This window comes from Phacochoerus africanus, chromosome 11 (genome assembly GCF_016906955.1).
Source record: "Phacochoerus africanus isolate WHEZ1 chromosome 11, ROS_Pafr_v1, whole genome shotgun sequence".
Lineage (NCBI taxonomy): Eukaryota > Metazoa > Chordata > Mammalia > Artiodactyla > Suidae > Phacochoerus > Phacochoerus africanus.
In genome coordinates this window covers 36,681,014-36,694,553 of record NC_062554.1, presented here as the reverse complement: position 1 = coordinate 36,694,553, position 13,540 = coordinate 36,681,014, and the positions used below count along the sequence as shown (strand labels likewise).

Genomic DNA, 13,540 nt, shown 5'->3' with positions numbered 1-13,540 from the left:
GACCTACACGAAACTTTTAATAAACCTTCATAAGTGGCCTTTAAATACCAGTGCTGGCTTTCTTTTTAAAGATTCTGGATTGGTGCCCAAAACTAAATGTCTCATTAAAAAGTAAAATTCATGTTTAGGGAGATTAAATTGTTGTAAAGAACATTTGTAATTATTCAAATCTGAAAGCAGTATGTTGAGAATCACAAAGAGGGGTCTTCACCCCACAAACCAGAGAACCTCATCACCTTCCTTCATGTTATAATCATGACTCTGACTACTTTTAAAACATGCATCAGAAAACCAATAACCAAGAAGATTAAAGCTGTTCAACCTCTTAGAGTTCTCTAAGGTATAAAAAGTGAGAATTCTTTGGCACTTACTCCAGCTTTAAATATGAAGAAAGAGGAAGAGTTCGAAGCAAAGAAAGTCATTCTGCCAAAAAAAAAAAAATTAGGGAGTTCCCATCGTGGCACAGTGGTTAACGAATCCGACTAGGAACCATGAGGTTGCGGGTTCGGTCCCTGCCCTTGCTCAGTGGGTTAACGATCCGGCATTGCCATGAGCTGTGGTGTAGGTTGCAGACGTGGCTCGGATCCTGCATTGCTGTGGCTCTGGCGTAGGCCGGTGGCTCCAGCTCCGATTCGACCCCTAGCCTGGGAACCTCCATATGCCGCGGGAGCGGCCCAAAGAAATAGCAAAGACAAAAAAAAAAAGAAAGTCATTCTGCTAATTCCTCCTAGTTACTTTCCCATAGTTCCCCAAAGGCAACAAGCAGCACATGGTAAGAAGTGGTGGGAATCAACATAAGGTCCTCCACTGGGAGTAAACTCACCTGGGATGTTTTAGTCTCCTTAAGGTCCAACCCGAACACATTGTGCCGCTTCACCTTAAAGAAATCAGCGTCAAGGCCGTCTTCCTCCTCCTCCTCCTCATCTCCATCCAAGAACTGCATAGGAGCTTGCTTGCTCTTCTGCGACGTTTTGTCACCAGGGACAGCCTGAGGTTGAGACTCTTTGGCTTTTGCCAGTTTCTCTTCCATTTCTTCTTCATCTTCCTTCTCTTCTTCCTCTTCATCACTAATGCCAGTAGCCTGTTTGTACTCTGTCCCTTCTGGTCTTTTCCCACCTTTCTGAAGAATAGACATCTTCTCACTGAAGTAAGCTCTAAATTCTTCCACTTCATCATTGGTGAGAGAGGGAGCACTTGACTCAACGACTTTATCATCCTGGCTCACTTCCACTTCTTTGGTGGGTTGTTTCTGCATTCTCTGAAGAAATCTTATCCGCGGTGCCACAGCAAGACCAAGAGACCTTAAATATGAGTAAATGAAAACAGTTATCTCAATACACAGTGGATATCTTTAAGAGTTTATTTTAAAATGGTTTCTCAGGATTGTGATTTTTTAGAGGTGTTTGTTTGAAGAAAATGTTCCTCTGAGACGCAACTCAATCTTGACAGGTTAGGTGATCCAAAAGATGAATACCCTTTAGAAAATACTGGCGATATCCCATTTTCCATTGAGACGTTAACATGATACAAAATAAAGAGCATGAGACGAGAAACAAGGGAACAGTTCAAGTCCTAGATCAGTCTATTTCCAGTACAACTCTCTCAGCCTCAGCTTCCTCAAACATAAGATAACAATTCCTACCAGTTCTCTCTCATGTATTACAGCAGGTATAAATATCTGCTGTACTATGTGAAAACACTCTGTAAAATGTAAATACTAAAGTTGGAAAAGACATGGCCGTAAAAGAACAAAACACAGTTCCCTGCAATGCATAACAGTTAATACTCAAGTACTACCATCCTCCCTTCTGAGACATGGAATGCGCCATATCACTTCTATAAAAAAGATGCTTAAACTAGAAACCAAAAAAAGGAAAACAAATTTTATCCTCTCCTTCTAAGACCAAGATTTACTTTATGATCAGGTCTTTCCCAGCTTCTAGGTTCCCACAGATGGATTGGGGATAAACTCTTCAAGCAAGGTCTGCTATAATAAAAAGCTAACATTACAACATGCATCCACTGTCGTTTTCCTCTAAGACACGATTCACAGAAACTGCGAAGTGGAGATGTAAAATGTGGACTCAGAAATAGGACTGTGGAGGTTCAAATCCTAGCTCTGTCACCTACTAGCTGTGGCATCAAAGGACATTATTAAACCTCTCTATACATCAGTTCTCTCATTTGTAAAATGGCGTGATAAGAGCACCTACATCATAGAGTTATTCTAAGAACAAAATGAGTTCACAGATGCAATACACCCAAAATAGTGCCCAGCACACAGGCAGTGACTACTGAGTGCTTTGCATTATTACTGTTAAGGGGGGGGTAATGGTGAGGACCACAAGCTCATCTCCATCAGAACATTTCTTTCAATGCATGACAGTTACAGTTACATGCCTTTCTCAGCTACTAAAACCTGGAGCTACTTTAGGTTAAAAGTATATACTCTGCACTGATTCCTAGCACAATGAACTATACATATTAGATATTTAAAACATTTCTTTAATTTTCAATAGAAGTGTTTTATTAATAAAGAGGGAAAGAAAGAAAGAAAAAGAAAAGATATTTCTCTTTTTTTTTTTGCTTTTTATGGCCGCACCCTGTCACATATGGAAATTCCCAGGTGGCTAGGGGTTGAATCAGAGCTAGAGGTGCCAGCCTATACCACAGCCACAGCAACGTGAGATCCAAGCCCCATCTGTGACCTACACTACAGCTCAGGGCAATGCTGGATCCTTAACTCAGAGTGAGGCCAGGGATTGAACCCACATCCTAATGGATACTAATCAGACTCGTTTCTGTTGCACCGCAATAGGAACTCCAAAAACATATTTCTTTGGTAAAATATTTTTTTAAACCTTTATTATATCCTACATACACAGCACTGTTTTAGGTATCAAAGTCTTCTAAAGGAAATTATAGATCAAGGAAATTATACATTGAGACATCCAGAAAATCTAAGTAAAAAAAAACAAGTTAAACTAAACCAATAATTTAGTCTCAGAAATTAACTGTTTCCCTAAGTATCAAAATAAAAAACAAAGATCTTCAACTGTAAACAGCTGAGATTTACTGGCATCTGCAACAACAAAATGTCTCCTAAATATGGCCCTGCAGCATTAAAGACCTGTGCCTCTCCTATTTGCTAATATCTCAGCCATGTCAATGAGAAAACTAGGATAGAGTTTCAGAAAGCACAAAAATCAGCTAAAAGCCTTTATATTCAGAAACTGTAAAATCAGTAACTGGTAAACAGATAAACGAACAAAAATCCATTAGCCATGGCATGTGGTTTTCCATCCATTACCTAAACAAAAGTCAGTGACCTTACCCTGTTATCTAGCAAATTAAATGGCTCTAAAATATTGCAACTAACAAATTATCTGTTATACTGAACTTGTAATCTAACATGTAGAATAGAAAACAGTAGCTTACCCAGATATAAGTTTTTATTAGACTCAATTTAAAGGTAAAGGCACTCCAATTCCTGGAGAGCAGGCCAAATATACGGACCTTGCCTTAAAAGTACACATTTCATCACAGGCTAGATTTCATGCTGAAATTCAAAGTATGAGTAACCTCAAGGACGCTTCTACAGGATTTTCCCATAGATAGGACCCCACTGAAAAATGGGTCCTCTTTCTAAGCTGGAAAGGTTAGGGGAAAAAAGTCCTTCAAATACTAAGCCAAAACAAGACCAAGAGCTCTGTTTTCATGTAACAGTATCCTCAGTTAACTAAACAGGGACATTTTGCCATGGTAACACTGAGCACCTGTGAGAAACACCAAGACGTAAAGAATATTCAGGCAGCAAGCAGCCTGGGAAACCAATCGAAAATAAGGGAAGAAATGGCCAAGAGACTTGCATCCAAAGCATTAAAAGAACTGTCTATGGTAAACCAGGCCTGTGTTTCAGAAAACAAGAGAACTACAAACTTTCAAATATTTCAAAGAATACTTACCAATTGGTCTCCGTCTCCTTGAATATCAAGCTAAAGGATACTACCAGTGTAATTTTCAGGATTTATCCTTACAAGTAAGAAAACATCTTCTGGACTGAACTAAACACTCAGTGAGTTTTCCACAGTTTGTAAAATCTGTTTCTCTGCAGATCTCTAACATTCTTTTACAGCTAAGAGTGGCTTAAACTAAGACTCTCAGAGCCAGCTTTCAAACAGATTCCCTCTAACTTTGAGAATTTACAATCAAAATGATAATATGAATACTTACAGGGCATATTCAGGTATAGGTAACTTGCTCACATCAAATATTTCTTTATCCTTCATCAGATATACCGAACGTATGTAGGAGACAAAACACTGTAAACAGAAAAGGTTGAAATGTGTGACATGCAGTAGCCAGAAATGGAAAATGAATTTTAACCAAGATAAAAGAAAACTGACCAAAGGGTAATTCAACAGTAGTGAAAAATCTCAAAGAGTCGAACGTACTCTCCATTCCACTAAAAACAAAAAACCTACCTTTTCAGACTGCAATATTAGAAGAGACTTTAAATCTGGTTTCATCAAGCCAACTTGGCATAAAATATAACCTTCTCAAAATGCTATTATAGAAGTTATTATCATTCAGGTGCATTAATGGGAAAAAACATAAGCTTTGGAATAATACAGTTGATAATCTGTGTTCCACATCTTACTAGCTGAGCAAGTTTCTCATTTCTATAACTGTCAGTTTCCTTATCTATCAAAGATAATATAATAGCACCTTCTACTCAAAGTGTTACGAGAATTAAATGAGAAAAACGCTTGTGGAATACCTGGGTATATCTTCTGGAATACATTAAGTACCAACGAATACTAGTTATCAGTAGAATTATTATTGGATAACATCCTTTGACTAAAACAAAGTAAAATTTTAATGTATTTAAGTTAGACTTAATAAAATCATAACAGAAAAAGTTTATTACTAAAGTGTTTCCTTTTTATTATTTCGAGTGATTCATCATGATTATAATTTTAAAGAATTTGTTACTAACTTGTAATATTTTCTTCAGTTTAAAAAAAAAAGAAAACTATATGTCAAGAGCTATTACAATCTAAAAAGTAAACATGGTCCTAGATCCTCTGTCAGTTTGCAAAATACGCAGGCAACAAAGATGATGAAACACATCTAAACAAGCAATTTCATTTTTTATTTTAAAATTAATCTTTGTAAGATAATATTTAATTCCCATTTCTATAGTTCCTTAACTTCCCATTTTCTCTAACTTTACACTAACACTTTCTTCAAACCACTTATACTAATCTTCAAACCATTTTCCCTGTCTCCATAGGCATTAAAATGAATAATTCAAGGATAATTTTTTCCCCGACAATCATCCACAAGAAATCACCCAGCTGCTTTTCGTTTTGGTCTATCTAGATTATAATCAAAAGCTAGGAAAATCACTTCTATGAAACTAGATACCTTGCTGCTGCTGCTGGCAACACAGTTAGCCATTCTGCCAAACCATGTATGACACCCAATAAATCACATCATTTATTGCAATGTGCTTTTCTACATTCTTGTTCTGGAAGGCTTATTTGTTGTATGAGGTAACCAACAAAACAACATCCTTCCAGTGTTTCACATTTCCCAACTCATCAATGAATTACCTAGGCAGTAAGTCACAACATATCAGAATTCATGCATGTTATTTGCAAATGTGCATACTATTTCCTAATTTTCTAAAAGATTTAACTCCTTGCTTAAAGTGCGACTGCTAGACAAAATATGCACACAAATATCTGCAGGTTCAAACAAAAATTTTAAGAAAAAGAATTTGTTTGAAGACCCTTTTCAGGGGTTCCCGTCATGTAGCGGCAGAAACGAATCTGATTGGCATCCATGAGGATGCAGGTTTGATCCCTGGCCTCGCTCAATGGGTTAAGGACCTGGCATTGCCGTGAGCTATGGTGTAGGTTGCAGACACGGCTCGGATCCCACATTGCTATGGCAGTGGCATAGGCCAGCAGCTACAGCTCCAATTCGACCCCTAGCCTAGGAACCTCCATAGCCATGGGTGCAGCCCTGAAAACACAGGAAAAAAAAGTGACAATTCTTTGTGTATTTAGTAATCAACAGGATCTCTAAGTCCAAAAAAGCATATTAAGAACATTGTCATATTTATAGATTAAAATCTCATTCCTAAAGACAATTTAGCAAGTTTCTAGGAATTTAACCTAATATATAAAGGAAGACATTCATCTTACAGTCAAGAAAGTGCAGTCAGGAATTGAGATAATTTTACTGAAGAAATCAAAAGTTGATAACTTTATCAAGTATACTAGAAATCTGGCTATTGTGCACTTAAAAATCATCATTAAAAGGATTTTCTATATGTCTGACAAGATTATGAATTAGTAATAGACATTTTCCCAGGTTACTCTAAGAATTACATAATTTTTTGAAAGCTAAAGAAGTAGCTAAACTTCATCTGAAAATTATACTACCTGAATATCTGAAGCATAACCATGCAATCTAGAAGTAGCAGAAAATGATAAAAATTAACTTTATTGTATGCTCTATTCCAATGAAGATATTCAATTCAAAATAACTCACCCTTTGGGCTCTTTCTTTTAAATCTTGATCTTGGGCTAAAAACGATTCCAATTTTTTCTGAACATCTATAAGTTTTTCTGGATTGATTCTTTTATAACAAAAAGATAAAAGGTTAAACTGTTCAGTTTTAGAAACTGAAAATAGTATGCAGCATTTTCCTATTTTCCTCAGTATTTTAAAGTCTATAACGTTATTTCTCATCAATGAGCCAGATTAAACTGAAATTACAATAGACATAAATGTGACTCTCTGCACATTTAGAATAATTTAAGAAAAAGAAATGAAAAATCCAACATTTTCTCCAAAGAGGCCATGCTGAGTGAAATATTAGGTTAACAGCCACAATTAGCAGAGTTTACTTCTTTGGTGTTTAAAGAGAGAAAGCAGCCTCTCACAAGAGGTGGATCAACAATGAAACAGAATAAATGAAAGCAAAAGTCATTTTAGTAAGATTTCCACTTTCAGTTAAGTATCTCGAAACCAAATTCAATACTAAATAAATAGCCAAGGATATAAATATTATTTTCCTTATCTGGAAATTACACATAATATAATGGAATCATTACTTAAATCTGCCCAGATAGCTACGGGAAAAGAACGAAATTCTTAACAAGGGGCTATTCTAGGTTTCACAGAGGAAACCCCACTTGTTTCCCTGATTTTAGACTCAACCATTTTGTTCCTGCAAAGCTCGGGTAGTGATAGGTGGTGGTAGATGAGGTGTTTTTCACTTTTTTTAAGTACAGAAAATATCAAAATATACAAAGGTAGAAATCATTCACTCAGCCTCGACAATTATCAATTCATCCCCAGTCTTGTCTCATCTAAATCCTTACCCACTCCTCTACCCCATATCACCACCCTCCAAATTATTTTCGTCCAAATTAAGCCAGGTGCCTCAAGGGCCCCAATATAAGTGAGACTACAATCAATTCTGTTGACCTTCAATCTAAACATCTTCAATGACAGGAGAGCACAACCCTCCAAAAGGCACAGACAGCCCTAAAAATAATTTCACTCAAGAGGTTTAATCTTTCAACCACCAATGCCTCCTGATGCTAACAAATTCTCTTTTCATCTTATTTTCTCCACTCTCAGCCTTCTAAAAAAGTTGTTAAAAATGAAACAAAAAGTCAAAAACCAAACAGCAGAGAAGATTAGAGGGAAGAGGGAATTAGGTGTACATAATGAGGCATGATAATCTCATGCCTTCATTTTCCTAACAATAACATCAAGACAGCAAATAGTTCCTACTTGATTTCCTTCACAGGCACTTTCTTCTGAAGAAGCTGCTGCACCATCCCTTTTTCTTCTGAGGGAAGCAAAATTAATAAAGCTTCACCATCCTCTTTGTACCTAAACAAAAAACAAACAAAATCTCTGCCACATTAATGCAATCTACATTTTACATTTTAATAGTTTGATGAATAAGTAACAAAGTAAGTTCACCAAATTAGTAAATATTAGGATTACCTTTTTTTTTTTTTTGTCTTTTTGCCATTTCTTGGGCTGCTCCCGTGGCATATGGAGGTTCCCAGGCTAGGGGTCTAATCAGCTGTAGCCGCTGGCCTACGCCAGAGCCACAGCAACTCGGGATCCGAGCCGTGTCTGCGACCTACACCACAGCTCACGGCAACGCCGGATCCTTAACCCACTAAGCAAAGGCAGGGATCAAACCCACAACCTCATGGTTCCTAGTCGGATTCATTAACCACTGCCCCACGACGGGAACTCCCGGATTACTATTTTTTAAACATTTGTTACAACAAGAAACTAGGAATCTAAAAACCTTTTTCAAATTTTCATCACTAGTAATAATTCTTAGTGATTTTTAGGCTATGCTACAGTAAAAGCATCAAGTCAATTAATAATTTCTTCCTTTTTTTATATACATATTTTTAAATTTTTTGGCCGCCCCATGGCATATGGAGTTCCCAGACCAACAGTCAGATCCAAACCACAATTGTGACCCACACCACAGATGCAGCAATGCCAGATCCTTATGTTGAACCCACATCTCTGCACTCCAGAAACACTGCCAATCCAGCAGCAATTCCAAGGAGAATTTCTTAAATAGCTCTCTACCCATAGCAAGGAGACAATTTCTCATTCAAGCCACTAGAGTACTATAATGAAATTAATCATTTAATAAACATGGCACCCAGTACCTTATGGAAATCAAAATATCGTCCTGGGGATTTTTCTTACACCTTGGGAATAACGTGGTTCAGAGCTATCAGTTATACAAAATGGATCTCTGCTACCACAAAAAAAATTTTCTCTAATCTGTGATTTCTCTTTCCTCACCAAACAGGTGCACCAGAAATTTCTACGTAAGTGGCCACAGGCATCCATATTTACTTAAGCTTCTTGTGCTACGTACATGCAGATTTCCATACCTTAGATATTACATGCAAGCAGTAAGAGAATGGAATCAGGTATTTGTACATACTTCTTAAAGACACAAAGGAAAAAGCAATTCCAAAGCACTCTCTTCAGGGTTCATGCTATAAAATACGAGGGGCAAAAAAATTCCTATAGTTAACCAAATAAGTTATTTACTGAGAAACTCTGTGCCAGGTAAAAATTGAGAACACAAAAAAATAGAAGATGCCTTCAGTGTTCTAACAATCTAGCTGCCTAAAAAAAAATGCAAACAAAAGCAAGAGATTCCAAAAAGCCCCAAAATGGTAAATGAGTGTCAAAGAACAACCACTGGCAAATGTCATGAACTCAGAAGTGAAGGGAAGCTGCTTAGAGTTAGCCAGAGGTAAAAAGAAACATGTTACAGTAGATGGAATTTGAGGTGGGCCTTAAAAATGGATAGAAAAGGAAACGCTAAGGTATTCCAAAGAGGAAAACAGCATGAAAACGGGAATGGAGACTAGAAAATACAAAACAAACACAGAGTAAATTTAAAAAAAAAGAAATTCAGCTGAAGCCAATAGATATAGGTGCACAGCAGGAATGACGCTAGGAGGTACATGACAATCTGGTTTGGGGGGACTCTGAAAGAGTCTGTAGAGAGACAGACTGACTATCACTGCATAGAAGCAGAGATTTATCACTGAACATTGGAGGAAAAACTGACTTGGCTGACTTACTGTCAATCTAAAACTTAAAAGCAATTTTTACCTCACGTGGTGATTTCAAAATTCCAGTCCCACACAAGGGTAAAAAAATTCCAGTGTACTATCTTTACAGAAGTGGGTACAAAGACACATTGAAAAGTAGGAAATAAACATCCAAAGTATTCATCCATAAATTTAAAAAAATTAAGAGGCAGGAGCTCCCATCGTGGCTCAGTGCTTAACGAATCTGACTAGCCTTCATGAGGACGAAGGTTTGATCCCTGGCCTTGTTCAGTGGGTTAAGGATCCAGCGTTGCCATGAACTGTAGTGTAGGTTGCAGACATGGCTCAGATCCCACGTTGCTGTTGCTGTGGCTGTGGTATAGACCAGCAGCTGCAGCTCCGATTCAATCCCTAGCCTGGGAACCTCCATATGCCGCCAGTGCAGCCCTAAAACACACACACACACACACAAATTAAAAGGCTACTGTATGTCAGGCACTGAAATAGAGTGATGAAAGAGACATAGTTCTGGCTGCCCCAGAGTTTACAGATTACTAGGGACAGACATAAAATCCGTAGTAACAACAAAGTGGTATGAGTATTACAGTAGACAGAGAGGAAGATGTAAGAACACATAACACAGAGCTCTACTAAATGTGCTCTAGGAGATAAAAAGAAAAACAAAACAAAACAAAAAAACTACCCCAAGGAAATGACATCTAACAGCTAAGATTTAAAGAACAATTAGGAATAAGTGAACACAAAACCTGAGATGGCAAAGAAATATGTTCCAGATTAAGAAACAAGATAAAACCCCACAACTAAATGAGGCAGAGATAGGCAATCTATCCCAAAAAGAATTCAGAGTAATGGCAGTAAAGGTGATCCAAGATCTTGGAAAAAGAATGGAGGCAAGGACTAAGAAGATACAAGAAATCTTTAACAAAATGCTGGAAGTTTTAAAGAACAAACAGAAATGAATGATATAATAACTGAAATGAAAAATACACTAGAGGGAAACAATAGCAGAATAAATAAGGAAGAAGACTGAATAAGCAAGCTGGAAGACAGACTGGTAGCAATCACTGCCACTGAACATAATAAAGAAAAAAGAATGAAAAGAAATGAGAAGAGTCTAAGTAAGAGACCTCTGGGACAACATTAAATGCACCAACATTAGCATTATAGGGGTCACAGGAGAGGAAGAGAGGGAGAAAGGCCCTGAGAAAGTATTTGAAGAGATAATGACTGAAAACTTCCTAACATGGGAAAGGAGGTCCAAGACGCACAGAGAATCCCATACAGGATAAACCCAGGGAGGAACACACCAAGACACACATCAATCAAACTGATAAAAATTAAAAGCAAAGAGAAAATATGAGAAGGAATTAGTCAACAGTTAGGGGACAGTCAGGTTTTCCAGGGAGGGAAACAGCATTTAAGAGTCCAGTGGGTAGGAGTTCCCGTCGTGGCACAGTGGTTAATGACTCCGACTAGGAACCATGAGGTTGCGGGTTCGGTCCCTGCCCTCGCTCAGTGGGTTAACAATCCGGCGTTGCCGTGAGCTGTGGTGTAGGTTGCAGATGTGGCTTGGATCCCGCATTGCTGTGGCTCTGGTGCAGGCTGGAGGCTGCAGCTCTGATTCGACCCCTAGCCTGGGAACCTCCATATGACGCGGGAGCAGCCCAAGAAATAGCAAAAAGACAAAAAAAAAAAAGAGTCCAGTGGGTAGTTTCATGTTTGTTTGCTTTTTCTAGGTTTTCTAAATGCTTGTATATTAAACAGGGAAAAGAGAGTAAAGCTAAACATACATTTACTCCTTTTACTAAATATGTTTCAAACTGAAAAACTTCCTCGTTATATTTTAATACAGACTAGTATGACTCAAATGGTTCAGCTGAATTTGTCGAATTTACTATGAAGAAATATGCATTTCCCTAGGCACTCTTGGACTAAACTATTTGTGAAGGCAGAAATTATGAGTCTATGAAGCAGTGAGGCAACTAAACAAACAAGATATCTGAGCGACATCACAACCTCTGAAGTTCTAAGATTTCACCAAGGACAGGGTGAAGGTCAAAGAGGAAAGAGAGCAATTCCTATGCACTTACCAAACACCCTCAAAGCAGCCAGACTCTTGAGGTAAAGTCCGTTACCTTCATTAAGTAAAAAGGCTTACTGCATGTGGCACAAGGAGAAACAACTGGGAATAAGGGAGAACAGTGGGTTGAAGGATAACAAACCCTTTCAACATTCTGTATCCAAATTCAGAGATGGAGAGAGAAAGTAAGAAGGTTCTCAAGTCTACTTAGGCCAGAACTGTAGCAAAGGGGTAAAAAGAAATCTCTAGGATATCAAAAAGGCATCCAGTGAAGATCTCTATCCTCAGACTGACTCACAGCAACAACAGTAAGTTTAATCACCTACCTCTATCTTATCTACCCATCCATGCATCCAGAGATAATCTCTTAGGATGAGTCATGAGTAAAGTCACAAAGGGGCCATATCCAAATCTTTAAAACTACAGCTAACAGAATATACACATAAAAGGCTAAGGTTAAGACAGACCACAACTCTGAAATTTACAAGAAAAAGGTTCCCAAAGGAAAATGGAAAAATATGTCCAAAGTCAAATCCCACAAAGTAAGCATCATTTAATAAAGAGGATCATTGGCTATCTTACCTATTTTACATCACAAACATCTTTTCCCAGAAACAATGTAAAGCACAAATTATCTCCCACATACCAACACCCAAAATGTACCAGTAAGCTTTTATTTCATAAATAAAAGCACTTTTTAAAATGCATAAGCAATCCCCCCTTTTTCTAAATGCTTACAAGAATAATCTATTTGCCCCTAAGCTAGCGTTTAGATTTCAAAAGCAATATCCAAGGCCCAAGGCCAAATACGCGTATAAAGAAAAATAAGAGTTCTTCATAAGATGTACATTTTAAAACTCCATATATTTAGACAGATTATTTTAAGAGACATAGGGACCAAATAAAAAGCCCTGCATCTGAAATACAACAAAAATCTCACGTTCACCATCAGTGTTAACACCATGTTACATGTATGTAATGCCTCAGAATTTATGATGAGCTTCATTTTACATTAATTTGCCAACCTTAAAAGCAAGCAACCAATAGAGAGCACAAATAAAAAAATAAAGTTCCTGAAAGGCCAAGAAGTTGACCTAAACGAATAAATAATCAGCTGACCACTACATATCAGAAACTTTATCTTACAGTTCAATACTTTTTTCCACCTATACCAGGATTCTTCTGGAACAATGGATACTCAACAGATGGATCGTAATTGTTTGATAGCAGGAAACTTAACCGCTAGGCCCTACAGATCACTTGTGGCTGTAGCTAAAATAGGAGATTCAGACCACTGGCATCTGGATCCCAATAGTAATTCTTGCATTCAAATAACCTTGAAACAATATGGCCAGAGGAGGGGGGGGGAAGCCTTGCCATTCTGGCATAGTTTGCTTTCTACCCAAGAACCAGTCACTCTCCAATTCAAATTCTCCAACACAAACTCCATTCTAGTTGAGTCTTTAAGTGGTCTTTCAACCTTGCTCACTCCTACCTTCAACTATTTCTGGAACATGATCTGGCAGTGTTCACAACTACCTAGCCTCTCTGAGTTCTCCCAGCCTGGTTCTCCAGGTTACTAATCAGGTTATAAAAGAATGTTTAAAATGATTCCATTTTTGTAATTTAAAAAAATTGATAAACATACATGAAAAATAAATTCTTGGAGGTGGTAGAATTTGGTGGTTCAACTGTTGTCTCAAATTTGTATGGCAATTAAGCATTACATTTGTAATAAAACACTAGTTATTAAATAACAAGTAAAAACCTTTAAGTGCTTTTAAAATGTACATCTTTTGTA

At 37.5% G+C, this 13,540-nt stretch overlaps 1 protein-coding gene across 1 annotated transcript in view; it reads right to left on the bottom strand.

Annotated features, from left to right (window-relative positions):
* DDX10 (DEAD-box helicase 10) overlaps positions 1 to 13,540 on the bottom strand; it is a 266,513-nt gene that overhangs the window by 216,425 nt on the left and 36,548 nt on the right. Inside the window, exons 10-13 of the mRNA XM_047752198.1 lie at positions 7,819 to 7,920; positions 6,565 to 6,652; positions 4,234 to 4,322; positions 824 to 1,301 (exon numbers count right to left, since the gene is read on the bottom strand). Coding sequence (XP_047608154.1) covers positions 824 to 1,301; positions 4,234 to 4,322; positions 6,565 to 6,652; positions 7,819 to 7,920 — 757 coding nt within the window. The remainder of the gene's footprint in view (positions 1 to 823; positions 1,302 to 4,233; positions 4,323 to 6,564; positions 6,653 to 7,818; positions 7,921 to 13,540) is intronic.